We start from the raw sequence: 20,929 nt of genomic DNA, 5'->3' as shown, positions 1-20,929 counted from the left end.
ATATCCCAACTTTAACAAGATAACCATGAAATCCAATTGTCAAATACTGTGACTGAATTTTTATAAGAGTTTCCAGCTAACGTGGTTTATATAAACAAGTACACGGAGAGTATTCAGGATCTGACTGGATGTCTGAAAACTCATAGTCTACATCCCATCCCCATGTGAATTCTTACATGTTATAATATGTCTCAAAGGACAGTTGAAAATTTAATTCACTAAAAAATAATTTTTTAACTTTAAAAATTAAAGTAAATTTAAAAAAGACAGTTAAGTCTCCTCTCAGCAAGTTTTAACATTGCCAGCTTAGTTTTCTTAATGTTTCTCCCTGTTCCTTCATTTCCTTCTCGCTCACCCGCTATCACTGACCCAGATCTCCTCCACCAGATTTGTACATGGCAGAGAATGGGGAAACACACGGAGAACAACAAAGGGTGAGGACGGATGAAAAGAGCCAACAGTAACTTTTACTGGGGCCAGGGTTTAGAGATTAAGCCGCAGGCTAAACACAAAGCAGCCAGCTTATTTATTTTGCAGTTAGTGGAATTTTTTTTCTTCAATGTCAAGTGGCAGGAGCCAAACTTTAGAAAGTCACAGCTTTCCCAAGACTTAAAAGAAAGAAAGCCTTGATCACGCACATTTTCTTGGAATGCTTGTAGGTTAGAACTGATGATCTTCCCCTGGATGGATTTACAGGCCAAAATGCAATCAAGCTTAGGAGCTCCTGGCTCCAGTCACAGCTGCAAACGAGGTAAATACAGATCTCCAAATTACATCTTCAACCTGCCAATATATTCTCTGCTACCCACCTCCTCCACTGCCTGAACTTTGAGATTCAAATGACTACTCCACATCCTTTGAGGTACTGTAATCTAAGATTTTCTAAATCTCTAAAGCACAAGGAAAGGTACACAGGGGTCAAAATATGTAACGTGTTACATGCCATTCCAAAAAATATGACTTTCCCATTAGAGGGAGCTATGACAGGTTTTTAAGCAGGATAATGATAACACCAGATTTAGTTTAGAAAGATAGTTCTGCAGATGGCAAATTCTTCCAAAATAGCATATAAATTTAATACAATCAACATAAAAATCTCAACAAATGTTTTTTGAAGAGTGATGCAATGGTGCTAAATTTTATTTGAAAAATAAAATGTGGAGAAAAAACTCTGTCACACAAAAAAGTAAATACATAAATATGGAGCAAAGCAGAGGACTTGGCTTATCAAATATTAAAATCCATTAGAAAGCTACTAGATTCAAAACAACAGGCCATTTTTGCTAGAATTTGTAGTCAGACTGATGGACGAGAATGAAAGGCCAGAAATAGACTCAAAGTTAAATAAAAATTTAGTGTATAACAGTGTTGTCACCTCAAATCATTGGAGAAAGGTTGGATTAAACTATAAATAATATTGAGAAAGCTGGCCAACCATTTTAGGAAAAATAAAGTTCAAAACATTGTCTCACATCTCATGCCAAAAAATTTCCAATTAGGAACAACCATACAGGGCTTCCCTGGTGGCACAGTGGTTAAGAATCCGCCTACCAATGCAGGGGACACGGGTTCGAGCCCTGGTCCGGGAAGATCCCACATGCCATAGAGCAACTAAGCCTGTGCGCCACAACTACTGAGCCTGCGCTCTAGAGCCCACAAGCCACAACTAGTGAGCCTGAGCTCTAGAGCCCACGTGCCACAACTACTGAAGCCCGCGCACCTAGAGCCCGTGCTCTACAACAAGAGAAGCCACCGCAATGAGAAGCCTGCGCACCACAACGAAGAGTAGCCCCCGCTTGCTGCAACTAGTGAAAGCCTGCACACAGCAACAAAGACCCAACGCAGCCAAAACTAAAATTAATTAATTAATTATTTAAAAAATTTTTTTAAAACCCCAACTATATAGGGAGTTCCCTGGCAGTCTACTGGTTAGGATTCCAGGCTTTCACTGCCATGGCCCTGGTTCAGTCCCTGGCCAGGGAACTGAGATCCCCTAAGCTGTGCAGCATGGCCAAAAAACAAACAAACAAACAAACAAACAAAAAAACTATATATCATCTATACATCATGAAACCACAACAATATTAAAAGAAATTTTATGTGATCAAGAGTTCTATATTGGGGCTTCCCTGCTGGCACAGTGGTTGAGAGTCTGCCTGCCGATGCAGGGGACACGGGTTCGTGCCTCGGTCCAGGAAGATCCCACATGCCGTGGAGCGGCTGGGCCTGTGAGCCATGGCCGCTGAGCCTGCGCGTCTGGAGCCTGTGCTCCGCAGCGGGAGAGGCCACAACAGTGAGAGGCCCGCATACCGCAAAGAAAAAAAAAAAAAGAGTTCTATATCAAGTAAATCTTCTGAAGAAAGTAAGACAGAAAGAGGTACAAGTAGAAAAAATATAGAAAGATGTTCCAGATCATTCGTGAAAGCAAAATAATTTGAATGGCTTTCAAAAGGAAATTATTTAAGTACATTATAGTACATCCATATCACAGAATAATACAAAACCACCAAAAATGATGTAGCTGTGTATTTATTCATTTAGAAAAATGCTCACAATCTATTAAATAAAAAGGCAAATCACCAAACAGAATTATATTATAATCTAATTTGTATATATGTGTGTATAAGCATAGAAGAAAGTCTAGAAGGATGCACACTGGGTTTTCATTTGGTAATAGGATTTGGCAATTTAACAAGAAACTATTACTTTTGTATTGGAGATAAAATATAAAAGTCTTTGCATTTGAAAAAAAAATAAGATTAGGTTGGCAGGAGTTTGAAATGGGACTGGAGTAAAGAAAGCTAATGATAATTTAGGAGGTTGCTGCAAAAGTCCTGGTGATAGCAGATGAGAACCTGAAGAGACAAGGATAATAAAGCTGAATCTGAAAGATATTTGGGTGGTAGAAGATGTCAGGACTTGGTGGTCAGCTGGGCTTTTGTTACTGGGCTGTCCTTTAGGATGCCTATAACTTAATAAATGGCTCATTAATAAAGAAGGAGGATACCACTGCATGGTAGGGTAGGTGGGCAAACCAACAGTTCTACCTTTAGATATACATTGCAGGACAGTATGGAAGCGCTGCCCAGCAGGCAACTGGAAATAAGAAGCTGGAGACTGAGGCATGGAGTTTATTAGTATGAGGGTACTGGTAGAAACCATAATCTGGTTTGTAAAAACACCTGTAAGTCTCCAGGGAAAATGACCATTGGGTCCACACTGCTTCGAGAGCTCTTATCCTAGACTACATTTTCCAAATTATGTGGGATTTTATTTCCTGAAGTCCTAATCATCCAGCTCATTAGGATTCCAACACTATCACAGTCTGGGTTCAGTAACCGCCCATCTCTGCTCTTTAAATCTTTCATTGGCTTCCCATTTCATTTAGAACAAAATCCAAACTCTTGACCAAGATCTACCAGCCCTACGTGATCCAGACTGCTGCTATTCCCATTACTCACTATAATCTTGCCATTCTGGTCTTCTTTGTGATCCTTGAACACTCCGAGGTCTTTCCCATTTCAGAGCTTTGCACATGCTCTTCCCTTTGCCAGGAAGGTTCTTCTTTGCCTTGTCTTGTGACTGGCTCCTTATCTTTCAGACCTCAGCTCCAATGTCACTCCCTCCAAGGGTTATTCCCCGACCTCCATTTCTAAAGAACCACTCTCCCTTATATGCACTGGCATGCCACTCTACCACGTCACTGCATCATATTTCCTTTATAGAACTTACCTCTACTCAACATTATTTTGTTACTTGTTTATTGTCAATCTTTCCTTCTAGAATGTAAGCTCCATAAGACAGGTCATGTCAATCCAGCACCTATAGTAGAGCCCAACACACAACCACATAGCAGGCTTTCAAACCTGTGGAATAGTTGTAGAATGAATGAAGGATTGAGGCATTTCCAGTAAGTAGCTCTACATTTGCAGTCAGAAGGCAACACAACCTTGGCTAAGTCAACCTCAATTTCCATATCTCTAAAATGTGGCCAAAAATGTTTACTCTGCTTATGCACTAGGATTATCATGAGACTTTGATTCTTCATTCATTCATCATTAAATATTTCCCAAGTACTTTCCATGTGCTATGTACTGTGCTCATTGCTGTGTTCACAGCTATGAATAAGAAGTTGAGTCTAGTGGCTGAGACAGTTACGTTTAGAGGCAATTATGAATGGTACGGTTATTATAAAAAAGACCAAGCACAGGGTGCCATAAGAGCACATAGGAGAGGCACCAAATTCATCCTCAGGGAATCAAGGAAGGGTGAGTATCAGTGGAAATCAACTTGGCAAGGAGAAGGCGGGGAGATGGGTAGTCAGAGAAAGAGAAAATAGTCGAGACAGAGGAAACAACATGTGCAAAGGCCCAGAGGCAAACAAGGACAGGGCATATTGATGAACTGCATGTCACTCAGGATGGCTGAGACTAGAAAGAGGTGGCAAAATTCAAGGTTAGAGCTCTAAAGAGAGTCTAGGTCACGATGGGCCTATGCACCAGCGTGGACAGTTTGGAGAACTTTGGCAGGACCAAAACAAAGGAGGCAGTGGTAAAGGGGGGAGGGTGATTAGAGCATGCCAGAGATGAGTCTGGAAACAGGGAGAAGCCCAATCAGAGAGAATTTTGGATGCCATGTTTAGGAGTTAGACTCTATGCTACAGGTGATGGGGAACTACTAAAGAGCTTTAAGTGGGGCAATGACCACTCCAGCATGGAGAAAAATTGGAGCAAGACAAAATAAGGGACTCAGAGTTGTTCATTAAACCAAGTGAGAAGTAATGGGTGGCTTGAATTAAGAGTGATGAGGGTGATGAATCAAAGAGATACTTAGGAAAGAGATCTGATGTGACTGTCAAACCATGTTTGGAGGGGGGAGGGGATCAGCACGTTGAGGGATTCCACTGGTAAGTCTTTTTAACAGCAGTCTTCCTAACTCAGTGAAAAGAGAATTAATGGATAGAATTTCCTTAATACTAAGATCTTGTATACATTTTTCCTAAATTTTGGATTCTGTTCCTGATTATTTATAACTACCTGGCTCAAAAGAATTCTATGCTTAGTGATTGTTTGAGATGGGGGTCAAACCAACAGAAAGCAGACTCTAAGACAGTTTAGTATGCAGGATGTTTATTAAGGAGTGTCCTTGGGATCAACACCCATGGAGGGGAAGGGGACACAGGACTGGATGAGGCAGAAATCAAGAACAGTATGGGCCCCATGACAACCCTGGACAATCTCACAAGGAACTCTGGAGCTAAACTGGCCTCCAGAGTTGTCCCATGCTGGACTGAAATGGCCAGTCCTTAATGCTCATCTCAATCAGTCACTGGATATAGGCCACCCCGAGAAGGGCATAACTTTAAGGAAGGCAGTTTTCTGCAGGTGAGGTAATCCCTGAAGGGACTAGTAACTAAGGCTGTCCACAGACCACAACCCCGGCAGCTGAGTCAATAGGTTCTTTATTGAAGGGAGATCTGGGCAGGGGCACCTGCATATCACAAGGTGGGTAAGTCTGTTATTTCAATATATCAAGGCCTTCGGGGGACACCCTAACAGCTCAGAAATATGCCACCCTGAGCAAGTGTGAGAACTTCTTCCCTTCCTACATTCTTTTTTTTTTTGCAGTATGCGGGCCTCTCACTGTTGTGGCCTCTCCCGTTGCGGAGCACAGGCTCCAGACGGGCAGGTTCAGCGGCCACGGCTCACGGGCCCAGCCGCTCCATGGCATATGGGATCCTCCCAGACCGGGGCACGAACCCATGTCCCCTGCATCAGCAGGCGGACTCTCAACCACTGCGCCACCAGGAAAGCCCCCTACATTCTTTTAACACGCATTTATTGAGTATATTTTTTGTGTCAGGCACAGTGTTAGGCATTGGGTCAACGATGAACAACACAAGAACAGCCTTCATGGAAATGATAATGTAATGAGGGAAACAGTTTTGTAGTAAGAAAAATATTGTACAATTAAACACGGTACTTTCCCAAAGAGGATGAAAATGAAAGGAAATGGACAACGTGGGTAAATGGAAGGAGTCTCATTACACAGAGGGCCCAGGGAAAGCCCCTCTACAGGCCACTTACATTCCTTGGCTTGTGGCCCTTTCATCTTCAAAGCCTCCAATGTGGCATTTTCTCTTTTCTCTGACCTCTGCTTCTGTCCCTTATCTTCTCACTCAGACTCTATTTCTGTCCCATTCATGTTAAAGGTCCTGTAATTACCTCAGGCCCACACAGATAATCCAAGATAATCTCCCCATTGCAAAATCCTTAACCTAATTACACCTGCAAAGTCCTTTTGCTATGCAGTGTAACATATTCACAGGTTTTGGGGATTAGAGTGTGGACAGCCTTGGGGGGCCATCACTCAGGCTACCATACTCAACTTCCTCATCTTTAAAATGGGTATAATAATAGGACCACCTCATATATTTGTTGAAATATCATATATTTGTTGAAATCAAATGCTAAGAGCGCTGCCTGGTGCAAAGAAAACCCTCAATAAATGTGAGCAGCTATTTGGGTCGTGTGGATCTCTTTATCTACGCTATCCTCTCCATCGTAGTGTTTCTGCCTTAGTTCAGTCCCTCCTCATTTTAACTTTCCATAATCATCTGCTGTCTTCAGTTTTGCCTCCTTATACACACATCCCTAGACCCCCACCTCCCCACCCTCCATACCACCACCAGAGGGGAACCACGGTGATCACATTTCATGGATTCATTCACTCAGTGAAGACGTATGGGTGTCCATTTTGAACCATTCACCTGCCATGAGTGTCTCCATGGCCAATCCCTGTGTCAGCTGGACATTTTGAGCCAGGTACTGAGTCTTGTTTATCTATTTACCCCAGCATTTTACAGTGCTGAGCTACAGTAGGTGCTCCATAAGGCCTTTTGAATGAGTTAATGAATAGATGGGTCTAGTTAAAGCACTCTGTAGGTATATGATTCTATAAGGGTAGGAGCCCTATTAAATTCTCATCACAGGAACACATTTGAATTATTTTTAAAGCAGCTGAGGTGCTGTAAAAATTTACGGTGGAGCTCAGTGCATCCTGGAGAAGCATATCTGTGCCTGCACACCTCCAGAGGCCTCCTTAGCCAGAACTGCACAGGGACAGTGGGGCGGAGAGGGCATCTGGGTAAACTGTCAAACAGGTAGGCTTTAGAGCAGATGCTTCTTTGGAGATTTTAGAAAGGAGAATCAAGTGACCCTGTGATGTGGCTACTATTTTGGTTAAGATATATTTTCTCTCTTTCAGTGTAATCTCATTTCCTCTCCACCACCAAAAAAAAAAAAAAAACCCACATAAGATACTGAGAAGGGCCTTTCTCTATGCTTCCCATTCAAGAGTGCCTGCCAAACCAATTAATACCTTCTGAATGTTATCTCCCTGCTATGTTAATGTTATGTTAATAAATGCAATTAAGATAACATTCAGGAGGTGTTAATTGGTTTGGCAGATGTACATGAATAAGAAGCACATATTTTGCTTTCCCTATTTATGGAGGCAGGAAGTGACACAAAGTTGGACAAAAGGAAACTTAATTTGCCTCGTCTCTTTTGATACCCCTTAGGCCTTTTCTGTTAAGTAATACATGGGATTCTTAAAAATGCAAATTTAGATGGTATTACAAAGATGAAGCGATCGTCAAATGTTGCAAAAACACTGAAATTGTCTTTGGCCACAGGAATTAACTACATGGTGTTTACTCTCTTTAAAACACTATATATGCCACATATGCTATACATACACACACACACACACACACACACTCTCTCTCTCTCTCTCTCAAAAGTGTCTATAGCATATATGCAAATAAGCTCTCATGTTAATCTATAAAGCAGACTGTTTCACAGGTCTAATACCTAGACTATTCTTGATGTAATTAGTTATTTAATATATTCCAGTGACTTAATGTTCTTTTATTCTAACTTACAACAAGATGGCAGCTTTTACTTTTTATGCTTAGAAATCACATATATATACACATATATATATGCTAATGTACCTTACCTAGCAAAACAGAGGTTTTCTCTGAAATTTATTGGTATAAATGTGTGTAGTCTTGAAGCAAAGAGATGTTACATTGTATTACCATCAAGGTCACTGTGTTCATTTCTGGAACCTGGCATTTGCCAGCACATCACATGGCCTTTGGCAGACTTAGTCTTCCCAGAACCTTATTAGGATACACCTATGATAAGAGCCCCTCTAAGAGCTGAGATCTGAGAGCGTGTCAGAGCACAGACCCATTAGGGTCCCTTCCAGTCCTGGAGGGCAAATTATCAGAGTCTACTTTGTGAACAAAATGGTCAGAACTAAACTAAAACATTAGTCTTCAGCCTGGACTTCAAAACAAATTGGAAGTACATTACCTCAATTCTAAGACACCATCTTCTGCAAAATGCACCAGCTCTTTAATAAGGGTTTTCCAGAGGGGGAAACAGGAGAAGAGGAAAGAGAATGAAGAAAAGGAGAAAGACCCCATTAAATTTTATATTTACTGCAAGATCGAAGTCCAGTTCCAGCAATGCTAAAATGTGCCTCTCAAATTAAAGAATAGCAGGCATCCCCTAGAAATACAGGTAACGGTAGGTAGCTAGAACACAGCCACTGCTTTGTTTCCAGTGGATGGTTTGGAGCCAATATCTGTTGCATAGTTCCAGAAAGCTTACCAAGCCTTTAGAAATACATTCATGTTTCTTTGCTAAATGCCCATCTGCAGCCCTTAATTGTCCCTTCATCACTTTTCGCAATGTAATTTCCTTGGACCTTACATATAAAATAATGGGACTGTTCCTAGCTTTCAATCTGTGAGTATGGTAATTTCTTAAGTGATAAAGGGTCACTACTGCTCTCCAGTGACAACAGCTGAAGATTGTTATGAAATATTCTTCTAACCTGTGTGCCTGTGTGCATAAATATGTGATAGAATCATTGTGGTTCAAATTCTTTAGGCTTTAGAATCTTGGCTCCCCTCCAGCCTAAGGAGGTGGAGGAACACTCCTGACCTCAGTGACACTGACTCAGTGTTTTGGGACAGTCCCCACCGTGGCTCTAGGCTTTGGTTGACTCTGGCATGGCAGTGAAGTCTTGACACAGATTTGACTGACAAGCCATTTCTAGATGATTCCGTGTACCTTTGAGGGGAGGGTTGCTCACAGTGGGCATCTCTAAGCACACTGCCCCAAGAGCTCAGAAGGCTGCTCAAAGATGGGATCAGGCAATAAAATCTCATTCTCAAAGCAGTGTCCTCTGACCCAGGGTTGGCAAGCATTTTCAGTTAAAAAAAAATAAAGGCAAGTTATACTCACATTAAATTATTCCTGGGTAAAATTATTGCATTTATATTATGTGGCAGAGATTGCAAATAGATTATATCTGAGTATAATAGGCTGAACTGTGTCCTTCCAAAATTCATATGTTGAAGCTTAACCCCCAGTACCTCAGAATGTGACTTTATTTGGAGATAGGGTCTTTAAAGAGATAATTAAGCTAAAGTGAGGCCATTAGGGTAGACCCTAATCCAATCTGACTGGTGTCCTTATACGAAGAAGAAATTTGAACACACAAAAGAAGCACCAGGGATGTACATGCACAGATGAAAGGCCACATGAGGACACAGCAAGAAGGTGGCTACATGCAAGCCAAAGCAAGAGGTCTCAGAAGAAACCAGACCTGCCCACGCCTTCATCTTGGACTTGCACTCTCCAGAACTGTGAGAAATAAACTTCTGTTGCTTAAGTCATGAAGTCAGTGGTATTTTGTTATGGCAGCTCTAGGAAACTATCACACTGAGTGATTGCTCTTGGCTGCCTTAAGCACAATGTTAGAAAGGATTCTGGAGTGGCAAACACGGGCATGGGAAGAGTAGTCGAACACGTGCCGATTTAGCCATCCTTACTCCATGGGGTGGAATTGAGAAGCTTGACTACCTGTAAAATGTTTATTGTCATTCATGACACACAGTAACCAATGAATAATTTTAGCTGTAAATATTATTATTTTAAGTTTAAACATTTCTTCAATGAATAGGTCATTCAATGAATAGCGTGTAAATCTTCAACGCACAGGATATTTGGCCAGTGAGAATAATATCACACGCGCACACACCCAGTTTCCTCAGGGTGCTGTAGTCAACCATTCTACCCCTAAGCATGGAAAACCACTGCTTTTTCTCCTCCCTCCCTGTAGCTTCAGCTTATCCAGAATGACATATAAATGGAGTTGCATCATATGTAACTTTGTGAATTTGGTTTCTTTCATTTAGCAGAATGACTTTGAGATTCATCCAAGTTGTTGCACGTAACAAATAGTTCATTCTTTTTATGCTGAGTAGTATTCCGTTGCATGGACATACCACGGTTTGATTATCCATTCACTCATTAAAGGACATTTGGGTTGTTTCAGATTTGAGCAATTTTGAATAAAGCTGCTACAGGTTTTTGTGTGAATTTACGTCTTCAGTTCTCTAGGGTAGATACCCAGAAGTGGGATAGATGGATCATATGGTAAGTGTATGTTTAATTTTATAAAAAACTGCCAAGCTGTTTTTCAGAGTGGCTGTACCATTTTGCATTCTCATAGCAACGTATGAGAGTCTCAGTTGCTCCACAACTTCATCAAGACCTTGTATTGTCAGTTGTTTGTTTTTAAATTTAGTAATTCTAATAGGTATGTAGTTTATCTCATGATTTTAATTTGTCTTTCCCTAATGACTACTGCCTAATGATGCTGAGAATCTTTCCATGTACTTACTTGCCTTCAATATGTCTTCTTAGACGAAGTAACTGTTGAAATTTTTTGCTTTTTTGAAAACTGGTTTGTTGTTTTCTTATTGTTGACTTCGGAAAGTTCTTTATATATTCTAAGTACAACGCCTTTGTCAAACATATGATTTGCAAATATTTTCCCCCAACCTGTGACTTGTCTTTTCACTCTCTTAACAGTAACTTTGACAATGCATAAGTCTTTAACTGATAAGTTTAATTTATCAATTTTTCTCATATAAATCTTGCTTTTATTATATCTAAGAATTCTCTACCTAACTCAGGTCCACAAAGATTTTTTCCCAGGTTTTCTTTAAAAGTCTTATAGCTTTACGTTTTGCATTTAGTTCTGTTACCCATTTTGAGTTAATTGTGTACAAAATGTGAAGTACAGGTCAAGGTTCATTTTTTTTTGCACATGGATGTTCAGTTGTTCAGCACCATTTTTTTTTCAGTCTCTAAGTATTTTTTTTATTGGAATATAGTTGCTTTACAATGTTGTGTTAGTTTCTGCCGTACAGCAAAGTGAATCAGCTATACGTATATATATATATCCCCTACATTTTGGATTTCCTTCCCATTTAGGTCACCACAGAGCACTTAGTAGAGTGCCCTGTGCTATACAGTAGGTTCTCATTAGTTATCTATTTTATACATAGTATCAATAGTGTATATATGTCAATCCCAATCTCCCAATTCATCCCACCCCACCTTTCCCCCCTTGGTGTCCACACATTTGTTCTCTATGTCTGTGTCTCTATTTCTGCTTTGCAAATAGGTCCATCTATAACATTTTTCTAGATTCCACATATATGCATTAATATACGATATTTGTTTTTCTCTTTCTGACTTACTTCACTCTGTATGACAGTCTCTAGGTCCATCCATGTCTCTGCAAATGGCACGATTTCGTTCCTTCTTAAGGCTGAGTAATATTCCATTGTATATATGTACCACATCTTCTTTATCCATTCCTCTTTTGAGGGACATTTCATTGCTTCTGTGTCCTGGCTATTGTAAATAGTGCTGCAATGAACACTGGGGTGTTCAGCACCATTTTTTTTGAGGTACGTGGGCTTCTCACTGTTGCGGCCTCTCCTGTTGCGGAGCACAGGCTCCAGACGCGCAGGCTCAGTGGCCATGGCTCACGGGCCCAGCCGCTCTGCAGCTTCTCGGACCGGGGCACGAACCCGCGTCCCCTGCAACGGCAGGCAGACTTTCAACCACTGCGCCACCAGGGAAGCCCTTCAGCACCATTTTTTGAAGAGACTATCCTTTCTCCATGGAATTGCCTTTGTATCTTTTTCAAAACTCAACTGACCACAATTCTGTGAGTTCATTTCTCAAGTCTCTATTCCATTCCATTGATCTGTATGTCTATATTTTTATCAATATCTCATTGTCATAATAACTGTAGCTTTACAGTAAGTATTGATATCAAGTAGTATGAGTCTCCCAACTTTGTTCATCTGCAGAATTTTATTGGATATGCACCTTTGCCTTTTCATATAAATTTAAAAAATCAGTTTGCAGACATGGCTCGCCAGCTGTGGACGCTGCTGCTGTGGGGCTGCCGGCTGCGGGCCGCGGCACTGGCAGCGGCCCTGGCGGTGGCCCGGGGAGCACAACCAGTTCTGTGTCCTTGGAGGCCCCCAGCCCAGTCCTGGAGTCCCAGGCAAAGCCTGGCTTCAAGCTCCCACGATGGACGGCCGTTCAGCTCCCAGGCTACTGAGGAGCGTCAGCAGGAGCCTCTGCACTCCCTCAGCAGCAGCTCGGAGACCGTGCAGGGCTCTGTTTCCAAACATGAGCTCCAGGCTGAGACAAAGAAGCTTCTGGACATCGTTGCCCGTTCCTTGTACTCAGAAAAAGAGGTGTTTATACAGGAGCTGATCTCCAACGCGAGTGACGCCTTGGAAAAGTTGCGTCATAAGCTGGTGTCTGAAGGCCAGACGCTGCCAGAAATGGATATTCACTTGCAGGCTGACACCGAGAAAGGCACCATCACGATCCAGGACGCTGGCATCGGGATGACACAGGAGGAGCTGGTGTCCAACCTGGGAACGACTGCCAGGTCGGGGTGGAAGGCCTTTTTGGACGCGCCTCAGAGGCAGGCGGAGGCCAGCAGCAAGATCATCGGCCAGTTCGGAATGGGTTTCTACTCGGCCTTCATAGTGGCTGACAGAGTCGAGGTCTGTTCTCGCTCGGTGGACACGGGCAGCCCTGGGTACCAGTGGCTTTCAGAGGGCTCTGGGGTGTTTGAAATCGCCGAAGCCTCAGGAGTAAGAACCGGGACCAAAATCATCGTCCACCTCACGGCAGACAGCAGAGTTCACCAGCGAGGCTCCGGTTGGAGATGTGGTGACAAAGTACAGCAACTTTGTCAGCTTCCCCTTGTACCTGAACGGAAGGCGCATTAATACCCTGCAGGCCATCTGGCTGATGGACCCCAAGGATGTGGGCGAGACGCGGCACGAGGAATTCTACCGCTACATCGCTCAGACCCATGACAAGCCCCGCTACAGCCTGCACTACAAGACGGACGCACCGCTCAACATCCGCAGCATCGTCTACGCGCTGGAAACGAAACCAACCATGTCTGACGTGAGCCGGGAGCTGGGCTCCAGTATCTCACTGTACAGCCGCCAGGTCCTCATCCAGACCAAGATGGGGGCCGCCCGGCACTTCCTGCGCATGCGACAGCTGGCCAAGCCCCAGGAGGAGCGCGCTCAGCTGCTGCAGCCCACACTGGAGATCAACCCCAGGCACAGGCTCATCAAGAAGCTCAATCAGCTGAGAGACAGCGAGCCTGACCTGGCCCAGCTGCTGGTGGATCAGATCTACGAGAATGCCGTGATCACAGCGGGGCTCGACGATGACCCGCGACCCATGGTGAGCCGCCTGAACCACCTGCTTGTCAAGGCCCTGGACTGACACTGACAGCTGTGAAAGCCCCAGGTCCTCCTGCACTGTTAGGGCTGCAGGAGAGGGGACAGATGGAACCGTGGGACAAGGTAGCCTGAGACAGTCACGGCGGGGGGGGGGGGGGAGGTTGGGACAATGACACAGGAAGGACTGGATGCTGCCAATGAGAACACCTGCTTTTGAGCTTTATTTACTTTAAAAAAAATCAATTTGCCAATAAATGCAAACATACTTGCTAGGATTTTTATTGGAATTGGACCAAATACATAGATCAAAAAGAGGAGAATTGACATCTTAAGTATACTGAGTCTTCTAATCCATGAATAGTCTTCTTTTTATTCATTTTATCAGTGTTTTATAGTTTTAAGCATACAGATCCTGATAAATTTATACCCAAATATTTATTTATTGAGTTGGGGCGCTATTATAAATGGTACTTATTTTCAATTTTGATTTCCAATTGTTTATTGTCTTTACAGGCATACCTCAGCAATATATTGTGGGTTTTGTTCCAGACCAACCAAGCCAAATGTCGCAATAAAGCGACATAATTTGTTTGATTCCCAGTGCATATAAAGTCACATAATTTGTTTGATTCCCAGTGCATATAAAAGTTATGTTTACACTATCCTGAAGTCTATTAGGTTGGCAATAGCATTATGTCTAAAAAAACAAGTACATACCTTAATTTTAAAATACATTAGTGCTGGGCTTCCCTGGTGGCGCAGTGGTTAAGAATCTGCCTGCCAATGCAGGGGACATCGGTTCTAGCCCTGGTCCATGAAGATCCCACATGCTGCGGAGCAACTAAGCCTGCATGCCACAACTACTGACCCTCTGCTCTAGAGCCCGCAAGCCACAACTACTGAGCCCTTGCACCACAACTACTGAAGCCCATGCACCTAGAGCCCATGCTCCGCAACAAGAGAAGCCACTGCAGTGAGAAGCCCGCACACCGCAATAAAGAGTAGCCCCCGCTCGCCACAACTAGAGAAAGCCCATGAGCAGCAACGAAGACCCAACACAGCCAAAAATAAATAAATAAAAAATTAAAAATAAGTAAATAAAAATACATTAGTGCTAAAGAATGCTAACCATCATTTAAGCCTTCAGCAAGTCTTAATAGTAACATCAAACATCACTAATCACAGATCACCATAACAAATATAATGAAAAAGTTTGACATGTTGTGAGAATTACCAAAATGTGACACAGAGACATGAAGCGATCAAAAAATGGCATTGATAGACTTACTCAACACAGGGATGCCACAAACCTTCAATTTGTAGAAAATGCAGTATGTGTGATGGACAATAAGTGAAGTTCAATAAAATAAGACATCCCTTTATATAAGAATACAATTGCTTTTTGCATTTTAATCTCATAGCTTGAGACCTTACCAAACTCACTTTTAAGTTCTAGGAGCATTTTTGTAGATTCTTTGAGACCTTCTTCTTAGGCAGTAAAGTCATCCAGAAAGTTTTATTTTCCATTCTGAATGCCTTTTCTTTTTCTTGCCTTGTTGCACTGGCTAAGAGTTCCATTATGAATGTTGAGTAGAAATGGTACGGCAGACATACTTACCTCATTAAATATAATGTTGGCTACAAGATTCTATAGATATCCTTAATCATGTAAAACAAGTTCCCTTTTATTCCTAGAGTACTGATAATTTTATCATGAATAAATGTTGAATTATATCAACAGTTTTTTCTGCAAGTATTAAAATAATCAAGTGATTTTTCTTCTTTTGCCTGCTAATGTAGTAAATTACAATAATACATTGACTGTTAAAACAACCTAGCATTCCCAGGATAAACCCTATTTTGTTGTAATGTACATTTTTACATATGACTGGATTCCATTTGCAAATATTTTGTTGAGAATTGGAGCATCTATGTTCATGAAGATCTATAGTTTTCTTGTATTCTTTGTTTTGGTATCAGGTAATTCTGGCTTCATAAAATGAGCTGGGAAGTGTCCTGCCCTCTTTTATTTTCTGGAAGGGGTTGTATATAATTGTTATAATTTCTTCCATAAATGTTTGGTATGATCCACCAGTTAAATGACTTGGGCCTGGAGTTTTCTTTCTAAGAAAGTTTGTAACTACAAATTAAATTTCTCTCATAGAAATCAAACTATTCATGTAATTTATTTCTTCATGAATTTTGTAATTTCTGTTTTTCAAGGAATTGGTACATTTCATCTATGTTGTCATGGTTATAGACATAGAATTGTTCATAGTATTCCTTTATTATACTTTCAGTATCTCTAGGGTTTGTAGTGATACCCTCTCTTTCATTCTTGAGATTGGAAATTTATGGCATCTCTCTTTTTCCTTTTCTTGGTCATCTGGCCAGATGTTTATCTTTTTTTATTATTATTTCAAAGAACTAGATTTTAGTTATATTAATTTTCTCTAATGTTTGTTTTCAATTTCATTGATTTCTGTTCTTTGTAATTTTCTTTTTTCTGCTAGCTTTGAGTTTAGTTTGTCCTTTTTTTAGTTTCTTAAAGTGAAAACATAGATTATTGATTTGAGGCCTTTCTTCTTTTCTAATGTACGCATTTTTAGCACTATAAATTTTCCTCTAAGCAGTGTTTTAGCTGCACAGATTTTAGTATGTTAACTTTCATTCAGTTCAAAATATCTTAAAATTTCCTAGGAGGTTTCTTTGACCCATGAATTATTTAGAAGTATATTTTTAGTTTCTAAATATTTGGAGTTTTCCATATATCTTTCTATAATTGTAGTTTAATTTTGCTATGACCAGAAAACATACTTTGTATGATCTCAATTCTTTTAAAATTGTTCAGGTTTGTTTTATGGCCCAGGATATGGTATACCTTGGTGAATGTTCCTTGTGCACTTGAAAAGAATGTGTATTCGGTTGTTGTTGTGTTTAGAGTTCTACAAAAGTCAAATAGTTGATAATGTTGTTCAGATCTTCTATATACTTGCTAGTTTTCTGTCTACTTGTATTGATTACTGAGAGGATTTTGAGGTCTCTAAGTATAATAGATTTGTACATTTCTCCACTCAATTTTATCAGGTTTTATTGTGTATCTTGAAGCTCTGCTTTTAGGTGTACACTATTAGGATTGTTATATCTTCTTGCCAAGCTGACATTTCTTATCAGTATATAATGTCCTTGGTATTTTTCCTTGATCTGATATTAATAAAGCCACTCCAGCTTTCTTTTTATTAGTATTTATATTGTATACGTGCTTGCATTACTTTGTTTTAAATTTGTCTATATTCTATAGTCAGGTCCTGTATTATTTTTTTTAACCCTGTCTTTTAATTAATGTGGTTGGAAGATATACATTTAATGAAATCATTAATTTATTTGGATTTAGGTCTACCATTTATTTTGTTTGTCCTCTCTGTGTTGTTATTCTGTCTTCCCTTTTCTGCATTTTACTGGATCTTAAAATATTTTTAGTATTTTACCTATTGGCTTTTTATTATATCTTTCTGTAAAATTATTTTAGAGTTTGCTCTGGGAATTACAATATACGTACCAACTTTTCTGTTTACTTAGAATTCACATTTTACCACCTCAAGTGAAATGTAAAAGTCTTACAACCATATTGTCCCTCTAGCCTTCCCCTTTATGTTGCAATTGTCATATATATTACATCTACTTACGTTGAAAACCCCATCAGACATATTATAATTTTTGCCTTTGAGAGTCATAATTATCTTAAAGAATTTAAGTAGAAAAAATATTATATTCTATTTATCCAGATATTTATCATGTGTATTACTTTTTCTGTCATAGTTTTCTGCATCTCAATCACCATTCACTTAAAGTCAAGCCCAAAACTTGGGTGTCATCTTTTATTCTTCTCTTGTCCTCACACTCCATGTCCAATTCATTAGCAAGCTAGCTCCACTTGCAAAAGTATATCTTGAATATGTCTACGTCTCTCCTTCAAATTCATGGCACCCCAGCCTGGGCCATCATTATTTCTTACCTGTGTAATGGTAACAGTATCCTGACTGATCTCTCCTTCCACTCAGTCCCTGTTCATGCCATTTCTCACACAGCAGCCAGTGTTCAAAATGGGTCTTTTGTTTGTTTTATTTTATTTATTTATTTGTTTATTTATATTTTTAATAGAAATTTATTGGAGTATAATTGCTTCACAATACCGTGTTAGTTTCTGCTGCACAACAAAGTGAATCAGCCATATGCATACACATGTCCCCATATCCCCTCCCTCGTGAGCCTCCCTCCCACCCTCCCTATCCCACCTCTCTAGGTCATTGCAAAGCACCGAGCAGATCTCCCTGTGCTATGCTGCTGCTTCCCACCAAGCCAAATATTTTACATTCAGTAGTGTATATATGTCGATGCTACTCTCACTTCGCCCCAGATTTGGCCTCCCACCCCATGTCATCAAGTCCATTCTCTACGTCTACCTCTTTATTCCTGCCCTGCAACTAGGTTCATCAGTACCTTTTTATTTTAGATTCCATATATATGCAATAGCATACAGTATTTGTTTTTCTCTTTCTAACTTACTTCACTCTGTATGACAGACACTAGGTTCATCCACCTCACTACAAGTAACTCAATTTCGTTTCTTTTTATGGCTGAGTAATATTCCATTGTATATATGTGCCACATCTTTATCCATTCATCTGTCGATGGACATTGACGTTGGTTCCATGTCCTACCCATCGTAAATAGTGCTGCAATAGAACACTGTGGTGCATATTTCTTTTTGAATTATGGTTTTTTCAGGGTATATGCCCAGTAGTGGGATTGCTGGCTCATATGGTAGTTCTATTGTTAGTTTTTTAAAAAACCTCCATACTCTTTTCCATAGTGGTTGTATCAATTTACATTCCCACCAACAGTGCAGGGGGGTTCCCTTTTCACCACACCCTTTCCTGCATTTGTTTCTAGATTTTTTTGGATAATAGCCATTCTGACCGGCGTGAGGTGATACCTCATCGTAGTTTTGATTTACATTTCTCTAATAATTAGTGATGTTGAGCATCTTTTCATGTGCCTCTTGTCCATCTGTATGTCTTGCTTAGTGAAATGTCTATTTAGGTCTTCCACCCGTTTTTTAATTAGATTGTTTGTTTTTTTGATATTGAGCTCCATGAGCTGTTTGTATATTTTGGAGCTTAATCTTTTGTCTGTTGTTTCATTTGCAAATATTTTCTCCCATTCTGAGGGTTCTTTTTGTCTTGTTTATGGTTTCCTTTGCTGTGCAACAGCTTTTAAGTTTAATTAAGCCACATTTGTTTATTTTTGTTTTTATTTCTGTTACTCTAGGAGGTGGGTCAAAAAACATCTTGCTGTGGTTTATATCAAAGAGTGTTTTTCCTACGTTTTCCTCTAAAAGTTTTATAGTGTCTGGTCGTACATTTAAGTGTTTAATCCATTTGAAGTTTATTTTTGTGTGTGGTGTTAGGGAGTGTTCTAATTTCATTCTCTTACATGTAGTGTCCAGGTTTCTCAGCAACACTTATTGAAGAGGCTGTCTTTTCTCCATTGCATGTTCTTGCCTCCTTTGTCATAAATTAGGTGCCCACAGGTGCATGGGTATATCTCTAGGCTTTCTACGCTGTTCCATTGATCTGTATTTCTGTTTTTGTGCCAGTACCATACTGTCTTGATTACTGTAGCATTGTGGTATAGTTTGAAGTCAGGGAGCCTGATTCCTCCAACTCCGTTTTTCTTTCTCAAGATTGCTTTGGCTATTTGGGGTCTTTTGTGTTTCCATACGAATTGTAAGATTTTTTTTGTTCTAATTCTGTGGCAAATGCCATTGGTAATTTGATAAGGATTTCATTGACTCTGTAGATTGCTTTGGGTAGTATCGTCATTTTCACAATATTGATTCTTCCAATCCAAGAACATGGTATATTTCTCCATCTGTTTATGTCACCTTTGATTTCTTTCATCAGTGTTTTACAGTTTTCTGAGTACAAGTCTTTCACCTCCTTAGGCAGGTTTATTCCTAGGTATTTTATTCTTTTCATTGCAATGGTAAATGGGAGTGTTTCCTTAATTTCTCCTTCTGAGTTTTCATTGTTGGTATATAGGACTACCAGAGATTTCTGTGCATTAATTTTGTATCCTGCAACCTTACCAAATTCACTAATTAGTTCTAGTAGTTTTCTGGTGGCATCTTTAGGATTTTCTATGTAGAGTTTCATGTCATTGACAAATAGTGACAGTTTTACTTTTTCCTTTCCAATTTATATTACTTTTATTTCTTTTTCTTCTCTGATTGCTGTGGCTAGGACTTCCAAAACTATGTTGAATAAGAGTGGTGAGAGTGGACATCCTTGTCTTGTTCCTCATCCTAGTGGAAATGCTTTCAGTTTCTCACCATTGAGTATGATGCTTGCTGTGGGTTTGTCATATATGGCCTTATTTTGCTGAAGTCGGTTCCCTCTATGCCCATTTTCTGGAGAGTTTTTTTTATCATAAATGAGTGTTGAATTTTGTCAAAAGCTTTTTCTGCATCTATTGAGATGATCATATGGTTTTTATTCCTTAATTTGTTTATGTGGTGTATCACACTGATGGATTTGCATATATTGAAGAATCCTTGCATCCCTGGGATAAATCTCACTTGATCATGATGTATGATCCTTTTAATGTGCTGTTGGATTCTGTTTGCTAGTATTTTGTTCAGGATTTTTGCATCTATGTTCATCAGTGATATTGGTCTATAATTTTTTTGTGATATCTTTTTCTGGTTTTGGAATCAGGGTGATGGTGGCTTCACAGAATGAATTTGGAAGGGTTTCTCCCTCTGCAATTTTTTGGAAGAGTTTGAGAAGGATCAGTGTTAGCTCTTCTCTAAATGTTTGATAGAATTCGCCTGTGAAGCCATCTGGTCCTGGACTTTTGTTTGTTGGACGATTTTTAATTACGGTTTCAATTTCATTACTTGTGATAGGTCTGTTTTTATTTTCTTATTCTTCCTGGTTCAGTCTTGGAAAATTGTACCTTTCTGAGAATTTGTCCATTTCTTCATGGTTGTCCATTTTATTGGCATATAGTTGTTTGTAGTAGTCTCTTATAATCCTTTGTATTTCTGCAGTGTCAGTTGTGATTTCTCTCTTTTCATTTCTAATTTTGTTATTTTTATTATTTATTTATTTATTTATTTATATTTATTTTTGGCTATGTTGGGTCTTCGTTTCTGTGCAAGGGTATTCTCCAGTTGTGGTGAGCGGGGGCCAGTCTTCA

At 40.1% G+C, this 20,929-nt stretch overlaps 2 protein-coding genes across 2 annotated transcripts in view; one reads left to right on the top strand and one right to left on the bottom strand.

Moving 5' to 3' along the window:
* Nucleotides 1-20,929, bottom strand: part of LOC307188550 (spermatogenesis-associated protein 31D4-like) — a 203,155-nt gene that overhangs the window by 112,900 nt on the left and 69,326 nt on the right. The gene's annotated exons all lie outside the window — the stretch shown is intronic.
* Nucleotides 12,314-13,709, top strand: LOC307188903 (heat shock protein 75 kDa, mitochondrial-like; the record flags this gene model as incomplete). Its single annotated transcript, XM_079926564.1, is given in 2 exon segments — nt 12,314-13,101; nt 13,103-13,709. Coding segments are annotated over 2 exon segments (1,395 nt in total).

Source organism: Stenella coeruleoalba (genome assembly GCF_951394435.1).
Source record: "Stenella coeruleoalba genome assembly, chromosome: 7".
In the NCBI taxonomy this organism is placed as follows: Eukaryota; Metazoa; Chordata; class Mammalia; order Artiodactyla; family Delphinidae; genus Stenella; species Stenella coeruleoalba.
The sequence above is the reverse complement of the archived record's forward strand: the minus strand, read 5'-3'. Positions and strand labels throughout refer to the sequence as shown.